The 24,151-nt window shown below is 37.4% G+C and overlaps 2 protein-coding genes across 5 annotated transcripts in view; one reads left to right on the top strand and one right to left on the bottom strand.

Annotated features, from left to right (window-relative positions):
- Window positions 1-14,036, bottom strand: part of smchd1 (structural maintenance of chromosomes flexible hinge domain containing 1) — a 39,579-nt gene extending 25,543 nt beyond the window's left edge. The window contains exons 1-14 of the mRNA XM_047810857.1: window positions 13,650-14,036; window positions 11,072-11,147; window positions 10,623-10,781; window positions 10,012-10,094; window positions 9,748-9,881; window positions 9,375-9,489; window positions 8,308-8,427; window positions 8,001-8,167; window positions 7,785-7,875; window positions 6,260-6,476; window positions 4,804-4,915; window positions 4,225-4,408; window positions 3,923-3,994; window positions 3,192-3,317 (exon numbers count right to left, since the gene is read on the bottom strand). Of these exons, the coding sequence (XP_047666813.1) occupies window positions 3,192-3,317; window positions 3,923-3,994; window positions 4,225-4,408; window positions 4,804-4,915; window positions 6,260-6,476; window positions 7,785-7,875; window positions 8,001-8,167; window positions 8,308-8,427; window positions 9,375-9,489; window positions 9,748-9,881; window positions 10,012-10,094; window positions 10,623-10,781; window positions 11,072-11,147; window positions 13,650-13,802 (1,809 nt within the window). The 5' untranslated portion in view covers window positions 13,803-14,036. The remainder of the gene's footprint in view (window positions 1-3,191; window positions 3,318-3,922; window positions 3,995-4,224; window positions 4,409-4,803; window positions 4,916-6,259; window positions 6,477-7,784; window positions 7,876-8,000; window positions 8,168-8,307; window positions 8,428-9,374; window positions 9,490-9,747; window positions 9,882-10,011; window positions 10,095-10,622; window positions 10,782-11,071; window positions 11,148-13,649) is intronic.
- A 2,162-nt stretch (window positions 14,037-16,198) lies between these two features.
- mettl4 (methyltransferase 4, N6-adenosine) lies at window positions 16,199-23,664 on the top strand. Of its 4 annotated transcripts, XM_027169544.2 has the most exons (9): window positions 16,277-16,605; window positions 17,144-17,342; window positions 17,978-18,043; window positions 18,169-18,529; window positions 19,027-19,096; window positions 20,692-20,866; window positions 21,406-21,512; window positions 22,264-22,346; window positions 23,361-23,664. In XM_027169544.2, the coding sequence occupies exons 2-9, from the start codon at window positions 17,271-17,273 to the stop codon at window positions 23,582-23,584; spliced, it is 1,158 nt and encodes a 385-aa protein (XP_027025345.2). In that variant the 5' UTR covers window positions 16,277-16,605; window positions 17,144-17,270; the 3' UTR covers window positions 23,585-23,664. The 4 variants fall into 4 exon arrangements, 2 of the variants coding, with proteins under 2 accessions (XP_027025344.2, XP_027025345.2); XR_003444197.2 differs by lacking the exons at window positions 17,144-17,342; window positions 23,361-23,664 and adding an exon at window positions 21,039-21,310 and having other exon boundaries at window positions 16,199-16,605; window positions 22,264-22,298; XM_027169543.2 differs by lacking the exon at window positions 17,144-17,342 and having other exon boundaries at window positions 16,201-16,605.
- Window positions 23,665-24,151: the final 487 nt, after the last annotated feature.

Genomic DNA, 24,151 nt, shown 5'->3' with positions numbered 1-24,151 from the left:
AGCAAATGTCTTTGAGGAACATTGTTTTTAAACATTTCGATCATTTTCTCACGTATTTGTTGGCAAACTGGCAATCCTCAGCCCATCTTTGTTCCTAAAAGACTAGACCTTTGGATGCTGGTTTTGTACCAAATCATAATTACAATCACCTGTTGACATCAGCTGTTTCAAATCACATCATTATTTAACCAATTTATCTGATTACTAGCCCTAAATTGCTCCTGTCCCAACCTTTTTTTTGGAATGTCTGAATGACAGGAAAGGATGTATATTTACAAATGAAATGAAGCTGACCAGACAAAACATGAAATATTTTGTGTTCACATTGTCTGCAATGAAATACAAGTCAAAGTAAATTTAGAAATCACAACTTTCTTTTTTTATTTGTGTTTTCCATACTGTCCCAACGTTTTCTGACTTGGGGTTGTAGGTTACAGACTTAAGATACCATGAACCTAAAGTTCAAAAGGTTCTTGTTTTGTTTTTTTAAACACACCCACACACACACACACACACACACACACACTGGGAAGAAAGTGCTAGTTGAAGCGTTTCATGAATAAGTCTGTCTTCATCCGTTGTTTGAAGATAGCCAGTGACTCAGCTGTTTGGACCCCCTAGGGGAAGTTCGTTCCACCACCTCGTTGGCAGAAGTAAAAAAAAAAACATTTTTAAAAAAAAAGAGTCTTGTAGTATACTTCCCTCTTACCCTGAGAGATGGTGGGATGGTGTGACCAATCGTGCAGTGCTGGTAGCTCTGAGGGAGCAAGATGCAGTGCGAGGAGTGATAAGAGCTTTGAGGTAAGAGGGAGCTGGTCCTTTTTTGGCTTTGTAGGTAAGCATCAGTGTACTGAAACTGATGCGTGCAGCTACTGGAAGCCAGTAGAGCAAGCACAGCAGCGGGGTGGGGTGGGAGAACTTCAGAAGGTTGAAAACAAGGCAATACGTGTAATTTGCTAGAGTGATTGGGTTTATTGTCTCACATTTGTCTTAAGGACATTCTGGTATAAATACGGAGTTCATCAATGTCTTAATGACTGCAAGTATCCCAGATCCAAACACGCTCAAAATCATCATGCTCCTTCCACCACCACTGAAACACTAGCACTGTGCATGATGACAAAACATCTCCACCTTGGTTGTAATCAGTCCTAAAGGTAATTGTGCAAAACTTTTGAGGTTTGCCCAGATGTAATTTTGCAAACCTAATTCATGCTCACGTAATGCTTTTGGAAAGAACGAGCTTTTTCTTAGTCAACCGTCAACAAAAGCCATACTTGTTCAGGCTTTTTCTTATGGTGCTGTCATGAGCATGTGCTTACAGAGGCTTGTGGGTCACATGATGCAGCTCTTATATAGTTTTGTGTTATGTTTCTGAGTTTAACCTTGCTGGGAATTTGCTAGGAAGGCGACATCTGGGAAGATTAGTGATTCTTTTTGGAAACAGCCTTAAACACTTCGTGTTCTTCTTGGCAGGACGTAGACGCATGCCGGTGTGCTTCAGAACTCTCTTAATTATTGTGGATGTAGGAAGGGTGTACTTATTTTTCCAGAAGCTTTCCTATATATTTTGCATATTTCATATATATTTTTGCCACATTTCTGCATATATACGTTATGTACTGTGTAGATTTAGCTGTACTACTAAGACACTCTGTTTTTCACTATGCATAGTTTTATTTGATTTGGTATTTTTCATTCCACTGCTAGTTATACACTGTATGTTACTGTAGGGCTGTGTATTGGCAAGAATCTGGCGATACGATACGTATCATGATACGGGGTTGCGATACGATATGTTGCGATACATTGCGATATTGTAAGCAAGGCGATATATTGGGATATTTCTTATTTTAATTATAGGATAAAGTTTTAGGGAAGCTGTCAAGACCACCACCATATGCAAACTTTAGCAAAAAAAATTCTTATTTAAACAGAACACAGTGGGAACTGCATTTGCATTAATTAGCCCCTGTAACATTCAATATGATTGAACCACTTTATGTGCAGTATGAATAAAGGGGGGAAAATAAAGTGCTTGCAGGATTTCTTAAATGTATTAAATGTGTTAAATTAAATGTATTAAATGTTAGCTGTTATAAACAGACCATATATATTTTTAGACCCTGCCTTTAAAGCTTCACAGTTACAATTGTAGCATGCAGTGTCCTAACATTTTGATCTGAACAAAAGAATTATATCTGCTTAATATCAATAAAAAAAATAAAGTGCTTGCAGGATTCCTAAAGAAAACAACACAAATATAAACAATAAAATATTTACAGATGTTGAACATTCTCAGAACCTTTAAACTTGGATTTTACAGGTTTCTTTGATTTATATTTATATTTTTATTTAATGTCATGGTTTTTCTGAAGAAAGATAAGCTGGTCAATATGCTCAGATGTCCGGCACTTCTATGCCCATCTTCATATATATAGCAAACTATTACCGTATTTAACGTTAACATTACTAGCGCACCGTTATGCTAGTGGAGTGGTGCTACCCCTTTAAGAGCAATGTGCCGTTGCTTTATTACTGTTATACTATTTGAATGTGCGCATGTGCAAAAGTTTGCACGCTTCAGTTACAACACCACGTGTGTGGAAGTCTGATGCTGCAACCGATATTCTATTTTATTTTCATTTTCTCATACTAATGAGTATTTTTTGTTTTAGTAACATGTTATTACGGAGGTTTTTCCTGTGTACGGAGGAATAAACCATTGTGAGTGAAACGTTTGTGAGTTTGTCCTTATTTTCACGGGATTAACCTTGAGGAGCTATCCTAAATCTCCATTAACGTGTTACTTCCTGTCACTGTTTAAGTTCAGAGATAAGAAGACAACAATCTAGCGGTTGGGATATAAACGGGACAAAATGAAACTGCCATGAATCTGTATAATTTTTTTTTTTATTATAAATATCGATATTTTGTTTTTGAGAATCAATACAATATCGCCAAGCACAATATCGCGATATTCACGTGTATCGGTATTTTCTTACACCCCTATGTTACTGTGTATGTGACAAATAAAAAAATCCTATATCTTAAATCACTAACCTCAATAAATCACCTATTTCTCTTATACATGAGCTATTAAATACTTGCCCCATACTTTTTCAGTCAATAGTAGGTTTGTCAGTGTCTCTGTGCGTATCTCTGAGCCTTGTCAGCTTGTGTCAGCTTACCTGCTGTCCAGTTTTGAAGGTCTTACCATCCCACTCAATGGCTTTGTACTGAGCCCACGGTGACTGCCGACGTTTAGGTTGCATATCTGGGAGAGTCGTTATACATTGGAAACCAAAGAACCTGACCTATAATAAACCAATCCAATAGAACACGCCACACACGTCCAAGCCAGGAAAACAAGAGCAAAATGAGTGAAATGTGTCACTTGGACCTAGTAAACATTTAATAATAATAATAATAATAATAATAATAATAATAATAATAATAATAATAATACATTTTATTTAAAAGGTGCCTTTCTGAACACTCAAGGTCTTCGTACAAAAACAAAAAATAACAAAAAAAACAATTAAGCTCAGATAGTTACATAGCGATACAATTTGGACCAGTAGTACAGATTATGGTGTAGAATAAGCTAAACTAAACAGATGAGTTTTGAGTTGAGATTTAAATAATGAAAGAGAATCGATATTACAGAGTTCAGATGGAAGTGAGTTCCAGAGCTGGGGTGCAGAGTAACTGAAAGCTCTATTCCCCATAGTTACAAGACAGACAGATGGAACAACGAAATGAGTGGAGGAGGAGGATCTAAGAGTGCGAGTTGGTGTCGGAGTATTGAGAAGATCGAGAAGATATGAAGGTGACAGATTGTGGATAGCTTTAAATGTTAGAAGAAGAATGTAGTGTCTTTACTGAATATAAAAGTATGATTTAAAAAAAAAATGCATACCTGTTTATCATATTTCTCATGGCACATACTCAACCAGTTTGTGAACTCTCGGTTGATGTTCGCTCTTTGCTCCTACAAAAAAAACGGTTTACAATATTATTAACTACAATTGCATCCAATGCTGAAGAAAAGGGTAACGGGCCACTGCAATATTATATAAAAAGAAATTCACCAAATAACATATATAAAATAACGTTGTGTAATTAATATATAAAGCAGCAAATTTTAGAATTTCAGCAGCTTCAAGACTTAAAAAAAAAAGCAAGAAGTTCAATGTATTTTTGTGAAAAGGTGTACATTACCTGACCATTAAGAACTTTTGTAAATATGGTGACTTTGTCACGAAGCTGTAATTCCAGATCCATGAATGTGAGTTTGTTGGTGCTGACTTGAAAACGGTCATTAGTGAAGAGAACGCCCGAGATCCTGTTATAGCATTCTAACGGTACTGAACAGACCTTTTTGGGTCTTGCACACCAGCTAAACCTAAAACAAACAAAAGCAGGTTGAATAGATTTAAGAAGGTTGGATAAGAAATATTTCCAACCACATAGTCATAATATTCAAATACAGACACAACTGCTGATCGTTCCAGCTTCATATAGCAAGTCTTTTGGCCATTTCATTGGGAAAATAAATAATCTGCTCTTTTTGCATATTTTTTTAGTCTTGGCTCATTTATCATTGAGAAATAAAGGCATCGTGTTTTATTTAAGTTTCGTACAAAATATTGTGAGAAATCAATTGAATCTAGCGTTGTGAACTGAATCAAATCATGACTGGAGTGTTATGGTTCAAATGGATTTCTACTCCTAATGCTTAAGGGTTTTACAGATCCGCGTTTATTTAAATCGGGAGACGAAATATACTGAGATCATTACTCATCGACGGAAGAATAGGGGATTAATCGTCCGTTCCAAAAGCATTCAAAGATGGGTCTTTTCCCTCGGCCCTCGCCGTGTAAAACAAAGCAGTCTTCGTCACTCTCTGGAGCTGTAAGACAGGTGGAATCAGACAAACAAGTCATTTGTAAATCAAACCAGAAAAAGAATGTACAGTATTCCCACCACCAGCCACACCCTTTTAACATGGAAATGGAATGGAAAACTTTCATTTAAATTTACACTGTATGTTCTGAAAGCACAGTATGTCCCAGCAACATTGTTTAACCTGTTCAGGACCTCGCCCCCTTTTTGCAGGTTTTTCGCCTTACATGACCTACCCAACAAAAAGTGGTACAGCTCCCACATACTTTAACACACAGGAGCCTGGTCTCATTGGAAAGAAGAGATTCTCTAGTTTCAGATTGATTCTAGGCCTTACTGACACAAAGTTACAGAGGCTAGAATGGAAGGTTTTGATTTCCGTCCCGGGGTTGTTTACCTGATAAACTGATTAATCTTATTACTCTGGAACATGTTAGGAACCAAATAACAACTGAGGGTCATAGCCACATGTCTTGGCTTTCACCAAAAAAAAAAATCAAGTCAAAAGACCCAAAAATGGCTTCAATAAAAATATTTTTCTACGGACATGTCCGTCCGGTCATGTGTTCTTGTTTACTGTATAACTTTGAATTAAAAGACTGCATGCTCAGTTTAAAAGGCCTAAAACAAACAGAGCCTCTAAGTCTGCTGTGAAAAAAGGCCTGTAATCTAACACCCTGAGCTACATTGGTTTCTCAGCCGTCTTTCTCTGCAATACAAGCGCCAATTGGCTCAAGTGAGGGCTTGTTTGATTCGTTAGGCCCTGGGCTATAAATATGACGCATCAGTGTAATTTTTGAAACCCCCAATGAGACGTTAGAGCCGAAAAACAAGATGGTGGCGCACTACTGTTTTGGATCACAAACGGAACATTTGCGAGGCGACCGAAGCGTTTTGGATTAAAAGGCTTACAGATTCCAGTTCCTTGGACCTTTGGGGATTTTTGTGAAATATTTGTTTTGGAAAATATTAGAAGAAAGGTGAAGTGAAGAAAGGGAAGCGTCTAAATGTAAGGGAAAAACTGGTATAGCACCACCTAGGTCAGTTTACTACAAATTTTGTTTCAAATAGTATGACGGCTATGAATCATATTATGCTTTGTGTGTGGGCTTAAAAAAATCTTGAGAGTAAAAGCTTTACTACAAAAATAAGTTTTTTTTTGTGTATTTAGACGATTTAATGCTTTAAAGCTGCAATGAAGCTTGTTTTTGGCTCATCCCCTAGTGGTCATTTTGCCTTCCGTGCCGTGGACGGCACGGCGACCATAAACTGGATGCTGATCCAGGCAACCTTGTGGTAATAAGGTTTTGGGCATTAGTCAGGGAGCCTCTAGAAATAGTTAGAAATATACCTGGTTTAGGGGCATAGGGGTCCTCTGGATAGGTTTCTCTGTCATACAGGAAGGGATGATATCTAATCAGACCTTCTACTTTGGCGTCTCCTTCTTTAGTGGCTTTAAACTCAAACTCAGCCACACTGGAGTTTATAAAAAGAGTCTGCATGTCATTATCGATCTCTTTTAAATTCAGTAGCTTTGGCAAGCGAGGGTACCGATCAATTAAACAGATCTGGAAAGAGAAGGAGAAAGGTTATTATTGGGTACGTTTGCAATAGATTTACTGGGAAATAAAAATTCACCAAAGCATAATATTACAAATCGTAACAACTTATATCTTTTTAAAAAGTGTACAGGGAACAATAATTGTGAACACACCAAGTAAAAGCAGTACACCACGGCAAAGCAAGGCAAAACCAGGCAAGGCAAGGCAAGGCAAATCAAAGCAAAGCAAAGCGAGGCGAGGCAAAGCAAGGCAGCTGATTGCACTAAGCTCCCACAAACCTGTGCAAATTAGAATCAGCTGTTTTAGTGCATGCTGGTAAAAAAAAAGACTTACCCATCTCTGAATGCGAGTATACAAACATGTCATCATGGGCAGAAGCAAGGAGCTTTCACAAGAACTTCGCAACAAGATTGTTGTGCTACAAAACGGCAGCACTGGCTACCAATACATTTTCTTAGGAGAGCTCTTTGCCTTTATCCATCATGTTTGCACTGCTGTTTCTTAATGTGTTCAATACGTTTTCCCTCGTCATTCCACTTAAATACAACTTTCTTTTTTTTTTATGGATTGTAAAATCCTGTGTGTAGATTTCTTTAGTTAATATCAGTGTCTGGTCAAAATATAATATGAAGTTATGCATTAGAAGTGTGTTGACATGTCAAACACATTTCTCTAGGATGGACAAGAATAGTAAAATTCAGTTGAATGAGCTCTATTAGCAGGCTATTTTAATAGAAATATGCAATCAAAACATATTATATTTGCAATAAAAATGCCCAAATGGGTCTACTGTAAACTTACACACATAAGATCAGGGGTCGGCAACCTTAAAGACTCAAAGAGTTTGGACCCACAGAAAAAAAAAAGACACAGAGAGCCACAAAACCCATTTGACATCTAAAATGAATATAACACTGCATACATTGTTTTTTACCTTTACAGAAAGTATAGAAAAACCTGTAGTGTGTTGCTTTTATGAAATCAGCTACCGAGTAAATGAAATTTAATTTCTGCAGAAAAACAAAAATATTTTTAACAGTTTGAACTAACCTTAACAAAAAGGATGCTGGGTTGAAGGTTACTTTCAAATAAAACGTTCAATGTCTAATTGAGTCATCTTTAGGTTTATTTTAATGTTACAAGACCACCATGATCTTAGAATATTTTTTTTTTAAAAACTAACTAACTAAAATAAAATAAATTTAAATTAAATATTTCTTTTTCAAATCTACAGGGAGCCGCAGCAGAGGGATGAAAGAGCCACTTGCGGCTCCGGAGACGCGGGTTGCCGGCCCCTGTACTAGATGTACATACCTGGATGTCAATGTTTGATGCCGTTTCAGTGGTTGCTCTGTCTCCCATGACATTTCCTTGTACACCGTGAACATAGTAATGATAGATGTGCCTTAAATGAAAAAGATAATAATAATAATAATAATAATAATAATAATAATAATAAACAAACAGAATTAATATGCATTGAATTAGTGTGCGTCTGTGGTGTTTAGGAGCACATGCTCCGATACTCACGCCAGCTCTCTGGTCCAGGAGACAAAATCCTGTTTCAGGTAGGCAACATGTTCCGGGTGGACTGCAGTTATGACTATAGTAGTAAAACTCTCCTTGCTTTTCTCTTCCAGAAAAAGAGTTTGTAGGAAACGCTCCTCATCCACTTTCAAATGAGAGCCATCTCCTGGCTGTGCATTATGGTACGAGAAAAGTATCAGGCAAGTTCAAAACTCCAAATGCACCAATGGTGAGAACGACACGATTATACCGTAATAATTCGACGTGCACGTGATGCTGGATTAAAGCATGCCTCAGCATGTCTGTTTACCTTTCTGTTCCGGATGATACCAGAATAAATTTCTTTGTTGCTTTTCTCCTTCTGCTCAAAGTCTTCTTTAGACATGACAAACTCGTGGACGTCTGGAGAGCCGACTGGTTTACTTATGATCTGTATTAATATATGTATAAAATATATAATAAAACAATCATACAGTCTACAATGCTAACTCTGTTAATGACATTTAGTAGAAAGAAGGTTTGTCATTTTCTTTTCAATGTCATTTGTCAGTTTATTAAAGTGAACACAGCTAAAAGTATACTGTACAGTGATGCTTACAAAAAAAAAAACTAAACTTCTACAATTTACATTGGAGGCTTTGCAGGATGAAGTGTAAATAATTTAAAAAAAAATTAAGTGTTTTGTTTTGAATTCTGCTTTGATTGTTTTTTTCTAATATGCTAATTGCATAAACCTACTAAATTCTGCATAGTTTGTTCAAATGCATTGTTTCGAAACATGCTACCTTACAAACATATTTATAAGCATATTAGTAAATCTAACACACACACACACACACACACACACACACACACACACACACAGGCACACAGGCACACAGGCACACAGGCACACACACACACACACACACACACACACACGCACACACACACACACACACACAGGCACAGTGTGTCTACACACCACTGTTAGAATAGAAGGTTTATGTGTAGAAAATGAAACCAAAAGCAAATTGTGTCTGTGTGCTGACATGAAGCAGGCTGTGCACAGATTTGCTTGGAATTGGAAGGATCGAGAGTGTTTATGCAAAGAAAGAGTTTCAAATATTGGCAAGTCAAGAAAAATGCTTGTTCAACAAATACTAGTTCAGGGGGTGTGCACACTGTATTTCAGTTCATTATTACATGGCTGTAATTTCACACTGAGGGTGAAAAAAATATCTGAAATACTGAAACGATTTCTTGGTTTACTTTTTTTTTTACATAAAAAACAAACAAAAAAATTGTCAGCAGTGTGTACATACATTCTGCCTTAGCTTCGTATAAAAATGACAGTCAGGTGTGTGAGATTTGGCAGTGATGAGGTGTAGCACCTACCCGTACACACTGGCCTATATAAAACACAGCCTGTTTGCCTCCAACACCAAAGTAGGAGATGTCACTGTTCAGACTGCGAGGGACTGCACTGGGACGCACATATCCTGATTCATCACTATTGGGGGGAAAATAAAAAATAAATAAAATAAAGGACATTTGCAAAGCATATGGGAAAGTGTCAGTTATATAGAGAGAACACCACGATATGGTCAGCTTTGTGGCTTTAAAACTCCAACAACAAGTAACTGAAATCCTAAAATCTGTCAATGTATTCATTTTAAGAAAAACACTGTAGTGTAGCTGTTTTATTAAAGTGATTAAGAAAAAGTATTTAAGTAGTAAGACTTTGTTTTCCAGAGTGCTGTTGGTTTACCTCCTAAATGTGCGGTCGTCTCGATTGAATTTAGAAAGGCGATAAACTGCCCAGTTATTTAACTCCTTGGAGGTCATTCCACGTCCGTTATCCATCACTACTATGGCCGGTCCACCTTGAGACTCGTCAAAGAACTGAAGCACAGAGACAAGCACAGACAGACCCACACAGGCATGCACAGAAAAAGAGAAAACAAAACCTGTCAGAGTCCAATGAAGTTTTAACAAGTAGCTCATTATGATAATCCATTTAAACCCTTCTCACCAATCTTATGTCGATGCTCCTGGTTCCAGAATTACGCGAGGTTGCAGAAAGTGCATTATCAATAAGCTCAGCAAAGGCATAGGCTAAAGTATGGAACACAAACACAAAGAAATACACGCACAGAAACAAAAACGCACAAGAAGCGCACACCCAAACACAGGTGAAGACGTGCACACCCAAACACACGTGAAGACACACACACCCAAACACAGGTGAAGACACGCACACCCAAACACACGTGAAGACACGCACACCCAAACACACGTGAAGAAACGCACAACCAAACACACGGGAAGAAACACACACCCAAACACACGGGAAGAAACGCACACCCAAACACACGGGAAGACACGCACACCCAAACACACGGGAAGACACGCACACCCAAACACACGGGAAGACACGCACACCCAAACACACGGGAAGACACGCACACCCAAACACACGGGAAGACACGCACACCCACACACACATACACAGACACTCTCCATTAATAAACAGATTTGCTAAATACAGACCACAAAAAAAGTGTGAAACAGAATTCATTTTAAATCAATTAAAAGAAAAATTCTAATGCGTGGGTACGAGAGAGAATAACTATGTACACTTACGTAGTGCCTTTTGTCCTTCACTGGCATAGTACTCATACTGGCCGCTCTGCACAATGGTGTGGAAATGGGGAACATACTTAATTGTTTCTTCAGTTGCAACAGCCAATTCCTGATCCACTGATTGTAGCAGATATAAAGTTTTTCCATCTGATAATTCGTCTACAAAAGTCACAATAAAAATTTAAGCTATTACTTCTGGAGTTATTTTGCTTAGTAGCAAACACACACACACTACCACATCAGGGAGTTCTGATATGATTTTAATTCATTTAAAATTCATTTCATACCACCAGGGCTGGGATGACACGTGATATATGAACATTCACTATTAAGTAGTTTATAATTGTGCCCACAGTTAAGGTCATTCTTGACTTGCACTTAAAGGTTAAACTATTCAGTTGTTATCAATTGAATGGTCATGTTTTTGAATCCACCAAATTGATCCTTACCGTAAATGTCTGTAACGAGCTCCCTGCGGTCGGTCGTTGTGATCACAAAACGTTCATTTCCTGAGATAAAAAATTCCTGAAATTAAAATAACACCAGTGTCAATGAAATCTGCGTTGCTCCAGAGGCAGATGTGTCCAGATGTGGTGTCAATAAACTGTACACTATTGTTTCGATTCTGAAAACAAATTTGTGGTTTAAAAGGTATTTCAATGTTCTTACACTCAAACATATCAGGCTTGTTTAAGCAGAGATGACCATGTCTAGTCTCATTTAGCCTCAAAAGAAAAATAGCCCAACAACCAAGATCAGGAAAGCTCATCAGTTTAGTTTTTTTCTGTGCAACCTGCAGAAACTCAACATCTTTTGCTAGGTCCATCTATTCTACAGATCCACCTTTGAGAATTTTATCATCATCAATAGCCAACATTCTCCTACCTAAAGGCCAAACTACAAAGAATTGCTTACAGAGCATAAAGTCTGAGTGACCAGCAGCAGCTGTCAGCTCAGGAGCTGCTTGGTATCAGGGCCAGGGAGCAAGCTGAGAGAATAATGAGAGACTTCATAAATCCTGGGAACTCCCAGTTTAAGGAACATCTCTCAGGTAAACAGTGCCGCTTCATAAAGTCCTTAAAATCTCTTGCTCACGGGTAATCAGTGGCGCTCCTTAAAATCTCTTGTTACTTCATGGGATCTATAATGTCATGGAACATGTTTCTCAAGGTCTTTGATTTAAACAATATAATAATAAAATAATCACCACTGATTCCTCGATATATTTAATAGTGGGTTCATGACTTAATTAATCTTACAATATATTTGCACAATTCATCATGCAAAACCTACAATGCAAATTGTTTTCTTTTATGTTCTGGTTTCCTCCAGTGATTACGGCTCTGGGTTGTTGATCTGAGGATCAGGTTTTAAGCCCCAGCACTGCCAAGTTGCCACCGTTTGGGCCCTTGAGCGAGGCCCTTAACCCTCACTGCTCCCGGGGTGCTGTAACATAGCTGACCTTGCACTGACACCAACCTCCAAAGTTGGGATATGTGAAGAAAGAATTTCACTGTGCTGTAATGTATATGTGACAAAAAATAAAGGCTTTTATTTTAAATGTCCCTTCTAAGTTAATGTGTGTGTAAATGTGTCTTTGGTGCCCATTCAAGATGAATTCTCCTTCCTTACCCCAATGTTATCAGGTTAGACTCCAGTATCATCACCACCCTGACTAAGATCAAGAGCTTACTGGAGAAGAAGGAATTAACCAATGTTTGCATGATTGTTCTTATAAATCAAAAAGATTGATCTCTTTCGGAAATACACCTACTTGCTAAAAGTAAAAAAAAATCTAGTATAGCAGGAGAAATAGATAGAAAATGTTTTAAATATCTGATGTGCATTAGTGTGGAGATATAAAGGACTATAGTGGCTCCAAATCATGAAAGATCAGGTCATAAATCGCCAAATGTGCAACCAGCCACCTTCAATTTTAAGACATTTTATACTAACCAAAAATCCCAGTTCTGTGTCTAGCAAGAATAGTTCAAAACTAATGACTTTGACTAATAGGGACTTTTCTGTAGTCCAGTTTTAACAGTAAAATTAGGGTCACACCATCTCTGTATCTCAAAACCTAATGTAGATACAAGCCTGCAGATCTTCACACTATTTACTGGAACATGTGACATTATTTCCCAAAAGTATGAAGCAATGAATTTTAAAATAGTAATGCAGGAGGCATTCAATGATTTTTATAAGAATTGACCCTCATTGGTAGATACTTTATCCTGGTTAGGGCCATGTTGGATTCTGAGCCTATAGCATGGGAAAACTGTGCACAAAGCTGGAGGACCCACTTGAGGACCCAACTGAAAACTCACCCGAGGACCCACCTGACGACCCACCTGAGGAACCACTTGAGGACAAACCTGAGGACAAACCTGAGGACTCACCTGAGGACCTACTTGAGGACAAACCTGAGGACCCACCTGAGGAACCACTTGAGGACAAACCTGAGGACTCACCCGAGGACCCAACTGAAAACTCACCCGAGGACCCACCTGACGACCCACACGAGGAACCACTTGAGGACAAACCTGAGGACTCACCTGAGGACCTACTTGAGGACAAACCTGAGGACCTACCTGAGCACCACTGTGCCATTCACAACCCATTATTATTCCACTCCACACATGTATCATCAGTGTTGGTTCGGTAGGAAGTTAAAATGTTACCTGACACGTACAAATGCCCATTAAATAACATTATACTGTGGAGCTCCAATATTTTTCTTGGAGTTAAAAGTGCACTTGGCTACAAAATAAAGTCAGATGATCCCTTAATTATCCGTGTAGTTAGATGGATCGGGTGTCACAGGCAAGAAGCACAGCAACACTAAAATATGCAGTAAACGTGTGAGTAGAAGTGGATTAGCGAGCTGGCTACAGTAGTAACAACACCTTTATCACCTGAACACACAACTGACGAGCTGTTCTGCAGACGATAAATAAACCACAGGTAACGGAGCTAGCTAGCTAGTTAAACTAGGTGCTACTCGGGGATTAGTAGATATCCACACACCTTGCGCACAGCAGACAGAAACTGTTTGTAGTTCTTCCCGCCGACATCCAGCACCTTTTTGGTGATCCCTTTGCACTGGGGGCGACAGTCAAATACACAAACAAACCGGCTGCTGTGTGATGCCTTCGCTGCAGGAACTCCCGATTCCGCCATGTTTACACTTCTCTCCGTTTCACTTATTTCAACAATTTATAGTCTTTATACACACATATCCCTCTAAATTCTGAACGAAATACCGCACCCTTCATCCAAAATGTTTGCTTAACTGATAATTGTTAACACTTAAGTACTGTTGCACTTCAGAATCACTACTCTGTTGAAGGTCCCAGGAGCTTTCACACACCTCCGTCCGCTTTCGCTTTTTGGACCCGTGTTGTCAGTTCTCCATGCGTTGTCTGGGTTGCCAAATCCGCACACAGAACTGATTAAAGAAAGCACGTTATCGTATCGATGCAACGGAGAAACTTCGATTGCATGGTACAAAAGAGTAGAATAAATACAATAATATAGTGTCAAGAGCAGACAGGATATTCTAAACTTGTTTTAATATGTTGTTTGTTTTACTACAACTGGCAACCCTAGATCAAGCTTCGCGCCATATTCTTCAAATATAGTGCATCATCTGCCCATATCAAGGAGTCATTTAACTATAGCAAGTGTTTATGCCTAGTCAGGTCTTGTGGTTTAAACCAGATCTGAGAGATTCATCCTTGTTTTTTAGCCTTGACACAACTTTGTGGACGCTCTTCTTCACTTCTAGACATTTTTTTAGTGTTTTTTTTTATTTAACCTTCATGCATATCATTGCAAATTGTCTATGTCATTTTAATAAAGCAGTATTATAAACACACAGTTCCAATAAAAACTTAGTTTCCATTAGGACCCACAACTTTCTCATCGTATTAAATGCATTGAAACGGTAAGTAAATCAAGCAAAAGTAATTAAGCAGTAATGAGGTGTAGTGTTATAGAAAACAAATAAATAAACAAACAAACAAATATATAACTAAATAAATAAAAATCCACTGCAGGATGCTGTACTTTGGCACAATGCAATAAGAGGATTATTTTAACAGCATGTCCCATGCCCATCCTGACCATGTTCTACATAGGAACCACCAAGGAGAAAACAAACAGCTGCAGTTCAAATGTAACCCACTTCCGGTGGAAAACCACAAATCTAGCAACACCCTAGCAACGTTGTCAGAAGAGGTATGAAGGTTTCCGCAATGGGGCTTCGTCCTGCTGTTAATAGTCAAAATAATATCTCATGCCCAACTTGCTTATGAATGTAGACCATGCATTCAAATAAGTAACTCAATGTAATCTCTTGTCTTTTGTGTGCCAAGTCTACTAGTCCAAAGCACATTGCTTATTTCCTTAAACTCAACCTCGTCCTCATTTGGGTGACACTGGAGGTTGTGATTTATAGATATACAATCCAACAGTTATGTATTGATGAGGAGGATGTTGTCCTCAAAATGAAAAATAAAAAATATTAATGTTTGTCAGTTTGATTTTTATGAAATTTGCATAATACAAATTTATGTTATTTTAATTAAAGTATCAGCTATAAAAACACTGGCCTATCTGGTAACCAGAAGGGTAGTTTTCCTTGTTTACTTCATTAAATTAATCAATAAACTTTGAGCATGTACTAATGTACTTTGGATAATTATTGTAGACAAAATGTATTGCAGACTACGTAAAGACAGTAAAGAAACATTTAAAAATTGTTGCTTACAGATGCAAAACTAGGATACATCATTCATCTTCAGCTTCTCTCTTTCTACCCATCCCGAGGCATCTATGTATTGTACCAGCTCCGTGCGATGAAGATTTTGAACCTCCACTGAGATGAGGTCGACTCTGTTAGAATCCTGAGGCATCTAAATATTTATCAGCTCCAGTTGGACTCTGCGATACTAAAGAGGGGATGCCATCTCTCCTCATCAATACAACATTTATCAGACTGTATATTTATAAATCACACCCTCCAGTGTCACCCATATGAGGATGAGGTTCCCCTTTGTGTCTGGTTCCTCTCAAGGTTTCTTCCTTCACCATTCAGGGGAGTTTTTCCTCACCACAGTCACCCGAGTCACCTCAGACTTGCTCATTGGGGATAATTACAAACACATTCAAATAAATATCTTATATTAATCTTGGATTTTGTATTATATTTATCTTTATATTTTCTTTATAATAACCTTTTGTTCTATGTTTATGTTCTGTTAAGCTGGAAAATTTGAATCTATGGATATAATAATATTTTTTTTATATTTATTAGCATGATGTGGAATGATGTTAGGGTTCAGAATGGGTAAACATGCAACATGGAACTGAGACCCTGACTCCCATGTGTAGTTTATATATAATATGAACTGGATTGGATCTGAATCGAATTAAAATCAGATTAATTTTATTTTTTTACTGTATTGTTTTTATATCGTATCGTATACAAGGGAAAATGCTGGGTGTTAATAACTGGGGGTTAATTACTGACTGAACGGTTCCTTTAAATGTAGGTGTGGGGAAAACATGTCGCTGCAGTTCAGTCATGCATTACGTCATCTAACCGGAAGTGGTGTAGTGTTTGTTGACAGCGCTCGTGCGTTCCATGATGGTTAAGAGCTACAGTTTTAAACAGTTCTAAAGTTATTTTAATCCATAGTTTTTGATCTAGAGTTTCATTTTTATTTTTTCCCAAATGTCTGTCCTACGATCAAACGAAAGAGGTTGGCTGTTGGATGCATGTTCTTTGATAAACGAAGGATTTGAGCAGTGCTACAGTGTAAACAAGGGACACTTCACGTGCTATTTCAATAAGCAGTGCTTTAATGTACTGAAACCTTATATAGTGAATAAGTCTGGTGGTGATTGTATGGTCGGTGCTCTATCAAACACAGAGAGCCATGCGGCTGGGGATACCAGAATAGAGCTAAAGAATCGAAAGGTAAGAGAAATTAAGCCTAGTGGTTAACTGGGAGGGGGATCAGAATGTTATGGGTTCGAATCCCAGGTCCACCAAGCTGCCACTGCTGAGCCCCCGAACAAGGCCCTTAACCCTCATTTGTATAAATTGAAATAATAAAAGTTGTAAGTCACTCTGGAGGGAGGGGGGGGGGGGTGTCTGCTAAATACCAGAAATGTAAACCATCCACTATACACAAAAACATTTCTATATATAAAGGTATATATATATATAAAGGTCCTGAAACGTTGTCAGAACGTTAAAATAGCGTTCTCATTTAGATGTCATTCATATGACATCTAACAACAACCCCATTAGAGAAACATTCACACAGATGGTGATAGATTTAAGCCCCAGGTGTATAGGTATAAAATTAACATTTCTTAATATATTTATACAAAATACATACATTATATGGCCAGAAGGATGTAGACACCTGAACATTACACCTTATGTATTAATTTCCCAAACTGTTGCATGTTTATGTATGATACATGATTAAAGTTTCCTTGTACTGCAGCTAAGGAGCCCAAATTTGTTATAGCATGGCAATGCTCCTGTGTACAAAGCAAGATTCATGAAGGCATTGGTGTAGCAAGGTGGAAAAACACAAGGTTCTGATCTCGACACCACTGAACACCTTTTGGATGAACTGGAACACTGGCTGCACCACAGACCTCCTCACCCTTCAACAGACTGATTTCACTAATGCTCTCATGGTAAATCCTTACAGCCATGCCAAAATATCCAGTGGAAAGCCTTCCCAGAAGAAAATAACTTATGATGTTCAAAAAGCACTTAGGGGTGTGATGGTCAGGTGTACACAAACATTTAGCCTTATAATATATGAACCTTAATCATTTTTCCCCATATAACTGTAATATTTTTCATTCTTGTATTTCAAAGTGAAGTCATGCCTACTTATGTTTTGGAAAAGAAATCTTGAAAATCATCATGTTCTTGCTTAAGCTGATGCCTTTTATGGTTTCCTACTAATAGTGATCTATTGTTCTTGATCTATTGTTGCTGCTGCTGGTGTATTAATTAACAAGGCTTCCTATACTGGTTTATTGGATACATTGTAAACTTGAACCTTAACCAATCTGGTTTTTATAGAGAATGTTCCTGTAACATTCCGGGAACATTTTCAGAATCATCATCAAGATTAGTGCAATTTTTCAAAATTGTCATTAAATTATGTGGGAAAATGTTTTGATAAACAAACCTTTTAAAACCAAACAGGTATGAGAAGAATTTAATCTCAGAACATTTTGTAAAACCAAAACCAAATTTTTCCAGAATGTCTTGGAATTTTTTTGGGACTTTTTTTTGATATAATAAATTTCTTTTGCAGAAAAGGAAGCGTAAAAGAAGTGAGCTGAATCAGGGGGAGTTAGATGCTGAAGCATACCATAAAAAGGTGACTTTAATTTATTACCTGTTCTCCAAAATGCTGTAGGAAAACCTGTGGAAGTTTGCTTTGAATAAAGGATTCATTTATGAAATGAAATTGCTGACCTCTTTAGCTATTTCTCTGTACAACAGGCCAGGTCGTTGGTTCTGGAGGGCACACAGTCTCTACTGGAAGCTGGGCATCACTGTGGATATTTGACAGAAGATTTATTTACAGTGCCAACTAAACAAATGCCTGTTCATGAGTGCCAGCTGGCTGCACTATGTGATATGGCCAAGCAGCTGCTTAAAATGGAGAGTTTTGATGCCCCACATGTGCAGGCTGTTAATGGCCATGCAGACTGGGATGCACACCTTGATTTGTTCTCATGCATCACAGAAAATGCAGACGACTTTGCCCGTGAGGTAACACTGATGGGGGAGACGTATTTCCTGCCCCCTCACAGCCGTTTCCTCTTGTCTGACATCACATGTTTACAACCACTTATCTGTAGTAAGTTATTATTGTCTTATGAAAACCTATTCCAATAGCTACCAAAGTGAAGTGCTGAGACAACATAAGTAGAGATAATAAGCTACCACATCCCCTGATACAAGCTATCCACCTAAAGGTTCGATGTATTGTGTATACTAAGATGCTTTTTTGCTCAAAACAATTGTCCAGACCAGTTCTTTAAGATACTGTAGGCTATTAATTTCACTGTTGCCATATAATTGGCTGATTAGTTAATTTCTGAACATGAATGTTTAGGTGTTCAGTGAGTGTAGATCTAAGATAAGTGCCAAGTATACAGCAGCCGTGTAATTAATACTGTCGATTATGGTCATATTCATCATATTTGTTGTTATATATATGTTTAAAATTCACTTGGTTCAAATAAAATTGTATAGGATTTAAAAAACATTACAGCCCAAGATTAGCCAGTCTTAAATCTTCTTCTATATACATTTAATAAACACTCCTGGAATGTACTCTATTTTTTGCCCTAGGTGGAGACAAATATGACCTAATAGTTCTTGACCCACCATGGGAAAATAAATCGGTGAAAAGGAGCAGCAGGTAGGTTTAACATGTTATCATGCTACAATTTGCTATATAAGAAACAACACAAGTTCCTTAAAGAAATTCAGTCTGATTTGTGTAGGTTTTTAACAATTAAGTAATATAACTAAAATCCTTTTTTTGTACAGTATTTATTTTGTTAAGTGTATGGATCTACACAATAGTTCTATTCCTCACTGCATAGCAGCAGCTTGTGACTGGATAATGTCAGAATGACATTAGCAATAGCCTTGAGCTAATTTAAGTTCAGAGGAACTTGGTAAGTCTCTTGGCTTGACCTGATGCTATTGGCTATTATGTAGTACATTTTTAGTGTAGGCAGTTGAGGGACAACAATGTTCAGTCACCAGCGAGCTTGGATACAAGTTTGTTTAGCTGCGTTTGTTATAGCACATGTGTTAATGTAACTATTATCTAGACATACTAGTTTATAGTGAAATTTCCAGCTTAAATTTTTACAATATTTTTCAAGTTTACAATAAGCTCAAAAAAATTCAGACATTCTCCTTTTTCCAGTCCTTCAATGGGAAACAATGCCACATTGGTGCACAGGCATTTCTTATATATGGTCATTAAATATCTCTCTTTCCCTCTCCCAGTCACTATCTATCTATCTATCTATCTATCTATCTATCTATCTATCTATCTATCTATCTATCTATCTATCTATCTATCTATCTATCCATCCATCCATCCATCCATCCATCCATCCATCCATCCATCCATCCATCCATCAATAGACACATTATAGACACATCCTGTACACTACTCTATATTTTCCCCCTTATTTTATATCAGGCATGGAAACTGAAATATTTTGACTTTTTCTGTTGATTTTGTTTTGGACTCTTGACTCTTATATATATTATATATATAAAATTGAGTCATATATACACTGATACAGTAGTGCTTATGTGTCTATTTCTACATCACATACACCCTGTTCTCAGTAGCTCTCTAATCACATAGCAGTTTTGTGGTGCAGGGTTGATTAAATATCAACGCTGATCCAAAATGACATCCATGCTTCTACAAAATGTGTCTTAAAACCATTCCCCTTTTATTCTCTTTATTAAATGTTATGACCTCAGCTGTACTTTTGGTCGTTACAATGTTTTGGGAGTTTACAGGACACCATTATCTCTCATTCTTCGAGGACAATGTCACCATTATAATTAAACCCCCGGTAGACAGAAAATTTAAAAAATGATGTGTCCTTGGTTCTTATCTTTTCTGGATTTTTTCACCACCTGTGTCTGGTAAACAGCCCTTTCTTTGCAGATTGATCTACAGTACATGGGTATTTCTGTACAAATGTACATTAAACCTTATTTAACTGTTTATTTCTACTTTCTTTTGACTTTTCTCTACTTTACTTTAGACTAATTAACAAAGTGTGATTATGGCATATTGGGATTATAATTTAATTTAATCTAATCATTTATTAACCAATAAACATCACTTTTTGATGTCTGTATCTAACCCATACTGTCTTCTCATTTATGACACATTATGACACAGTTTCAGATAGGTGGGATGTGGGATTTAAATAAGACCAAGAATTACACAACTCTGAATACATTCTTATACAGGTACAGTTTTCTGCCATCCTCTCAATTGAAACGACTTCCTGTGCCGGTATTGAGTGCAGCAGGATGTGTGGTCGTTACTTGGGTAACCAACCGTCCCAGTCATCTCCGGTTCGTCAGGGAGGAACTTTATCCTCACTGGGGAGTGAAGCTGCTTGCAGAGTGGCTCTGGGTGAAGGTACTCAAACAGTCATTCACATAAAACACACTCTTTACACGATCTATATTTCCATACATGTATTGATCTCTTTCTAAATAAATGTATATAGCCTACATGTACACTCATCATCCACTGTATGAGAAGCATGTGCACATTTACAGAGTAAGCAATTATTGTTTTTTATATGTAGATCAAAAATGCCACCACAGCATCAAACAACGGTACTGTATGTGGGGGGAAAAAACCTCTAGAAACAATTGTGTATGAAAATCTCTTCAGAGCAGCAGTTTCCATAACATTCAAACCAGCCCACTTATCACCAAGAAAGTCATACGTTTTCTTTATTCTTAACGTTTCTTGATGTGAACATTTACTTAAGAGCTTTCTCAGAGTCTGCCGGATTGTTTTTTTTGCATTGCAATGGACAGTGAGTCTGGACACAGTATCTGCATTTGTAAATAGGTACTGAGATTTAGAGTTGTAGTTGTTTTACCAGACATATATCTTATTCTAAGTTATGCCCTAACCATTATTATAATTTTTTTCTTTGTGTGTAGGTGACCCGGAAAGGGGAGTTAGTTGTCCCCTTGGATTCACCACACAAGAAAACTTACGAAGTGTTATTACTTGGAAGGTTCTGTGCTAACAGTGACAACACAACTAGGTAATGGCCTAAACTAGAAACAATTAGAGAGACAAACATCATAATGCTGTTGTTAATTAGCGTACGTGAGGCCATACTAGAACAGTTTGTAGAACGTCTGATGTTCCTGGCCTTGCTCCCCTTCCACTTGGTCTCTTGTACACTCAGTATGTCTACCTATCTCTACTCTAGCATATCACACAGTTCTTTCATTTTCCAAATCATAGTTCCAACATTTAACTGACTTGGCCTGTTTAACTTTTAAACTCTTACCCTTCCCTCCTCTCATACCATCTCTGAACACACTTCACTCAACAAGAGTTTCCACCAATACCTTGCTATTTACCAACAGTACTGCTGGAGGTCATTTAGCACAGATTTTACTCTGGATGCCCATCTTGATGCAACTCTCCCCAGTTAATATGGGCTTGGGACTGACAGTGATGGGGCACTTGTATGCGCAGCCCCAGTGGCTGGGTTATATCTTACAATATGGTGAACTATAACTAGACACAATGTGGTATATTTCTATATATTTTATAGTATTACATACTACTTAAATGTAGCTGATTTCAGACTGTTTGGTTGTAGTAAACCACTAATTTCTTTGTAGGATATTTAATATGCCGCCTGGCCACATTACTTATTAAAAGTTTGTGCAGATGATGAAAATAAACTTTAGTCTGGTCATTTCTATACTTTTTTTAAATTCACAATATTTGCCTTGTGTAAATTCTACCAAATTGTTCGCAATCTATCCCATTTGTTTCAGATCTGAAGTGTGTGAGATCCCAGATCAACAGCTTATAATTAGTATTCCTTCAGTGCTGCACTCTCAGAAGCCATCTCTATCAGGTATACAGAATCTATGCCATGTTGATTTATTGCTGTCTATGTATAAAATGTAAACATAATCTCAAATGCCAGTCACAAAGCTTATGAGACCAATGGATTCTATTCTCACGTAAACTGTCACTTTCAGGAACAAAAAAGAACATAGCTTTTCATGGTAATCAGTCACTGTTGGCCTAACAACCTCCATGCCAACCCGCCATGAATTTCATTTCTCACTTTAAAGTCTATTTAAATTCTAGACTCAAATCAAAATCTCATACGGAGTGGTTTGATTGACGGAACTACGCTTCACTGGCAATCTTGTCTGAAATTAGATGAGTTCACATTTCACTTTTCAGAGAGAAAAGATGCCTGAACAGATTGTGTATTCGGTTCACTGTTTTATAATTCTGATTCTTTAAATGTAGGCAAACCTAAACTATACCTAAGTTTTTGTGCAGATTTGCACAAGAGCGGATGTTTTACAGAAATTTGTCACATGCCATTAAACAATATTAATGATATTGATCTCTTTAGATTAAAAAAACAAATGCAATAGAGAAATGCAAGTTGTACAAGATGCTCAGACCCTATCAACCAATTCTGCAATATTATTACAGTGTAGAGAGAAATGGAGGACTTTTAAAGGAAAGATATGCTTTATCTGCTTTAAAATAGTAATTGTTTTGCAAAAAAAAAAAAAAAAAATTCTGATATAAAGAAAAGACATTAAAAATGACGTGGCTCCTTTGTCCATAACTGACATTGATTCATAACTTAATTAAGAATAACATATAAAGCAACACTTTTTTAAAATGACCCCAATAAGGCAAATGATGCCTGCATTAACCAATCTTAATAGCATGTTCTAACATTTAAATATGGACACCACAGTTCAGTAAATGATGAATATTTAGATGTTGTAATTAATTTTTTTATTTATTTTTAGTTATGGATTGATAGTCAATGCTTGTATTTCATTGATAAATATGACATATTTTGCACTCTGTTTCTTCTCTTTTTTTTCTATTTCAGCTGTGCTAAAGCCGTACATTAGGCCTAATGCTAAGTGTCTGGAAATGTTTGCTCGAAGTCTCCAGCCTGGTTGGACAAGCTGGGGAAATGAGGTCATCAAATTCCAGCATCACAGCTATTTTACCACAGAGAACGTGGAGTCTGCACATGTCGCATGTTCTGAGATTATAGATGCAGATCAATCATTAGACACAAGAATAATGGACAATTCTGCCTATTTGTGAACCTATGGATATTTATATCCATATGATATTTTATATGCAGGTTTTTATCAGCATTTATATTAAATAACTTTTGTATAATATCTTGCCTTTTGTTGCTTCATTTGCTTCCTCCGTCTAGAGACAATCACTGCTGGTTCATACACACTGTGTAAGCCTTGACTTCCTGATGCAGGGGCTAATTACTGTGTAATTACTTTGTACAGGTGCTTCATCTTGTAACTGTAAATGATTTTAACATGTTGGAGGTCCAGCACATGATGGTTGTATTTGTGACCCTTGAGTTGAGATTTTCTGAACAGTTACAGGGTGTCATGCATCTTTGCCCTCAGCCAGAACAAACAGCATGGTAGATTTAGACCTCATTAGGCCTCTCACTTTGACTGACTGAATTTGCATCCCTTTCTTCATCTAGAAACAGAAATTAAAACTATACTTACTGTTTACTTCAGGGGATCCCAAACTATGGGATTTTGAGAGAGACTCGCTTAAAACATTCGAAATAATGTAGACAGATTTTTATATGCTAAAATTTGGAAATGTTCAGACAACGTTCAGACAAGCCAAAGG

The sequence above is a fragment of the Tachysurus fulvidraco genome, chromosome 1 (genome assembly GCF_022655615.1).
Source record: "Tachysurus fulvidraco isolate hzauxx_2018 chromosome 1, HZAU_PFXX_2.0, whole genome shotgun sequence".
NCBI classification, from domain to species: domain Eukaryota; kingdom Metazoa; phylum Chordata; class Actinopteri; order Siluriformes; family Bagridae; genus Tachysurus; species Tachysurus fulvidraco.
This window is presented reverse-complemented; position numbering and strand designations above follow the sequence as displayed.

Excerpts from the sequence above, each read along its gene's own strand:
- mettl4 (XM_027169543.2), top strand. The coding sequence starts at position 16,360 with ATGTCTGTCCTACGATCAAACGAAAGAGGTTGGCTGTTGGATGCATGT. Across the intron at positions 18,530-19,026 it reads TTTACAACCACTTATCTGTA|GTGGAGACAAATATGACCTA; the intron begins GTAAGTTATTAT and ends TTTTTGCCCTAG. Across the intron at positions 19,097-20,691 it reads TCGGTGAAAAGGAGCAGCAG|GTACAGTTTTCTGCCATCCT; the intron begins GTAGGTTTAACA and ends ATTCTTATACAG.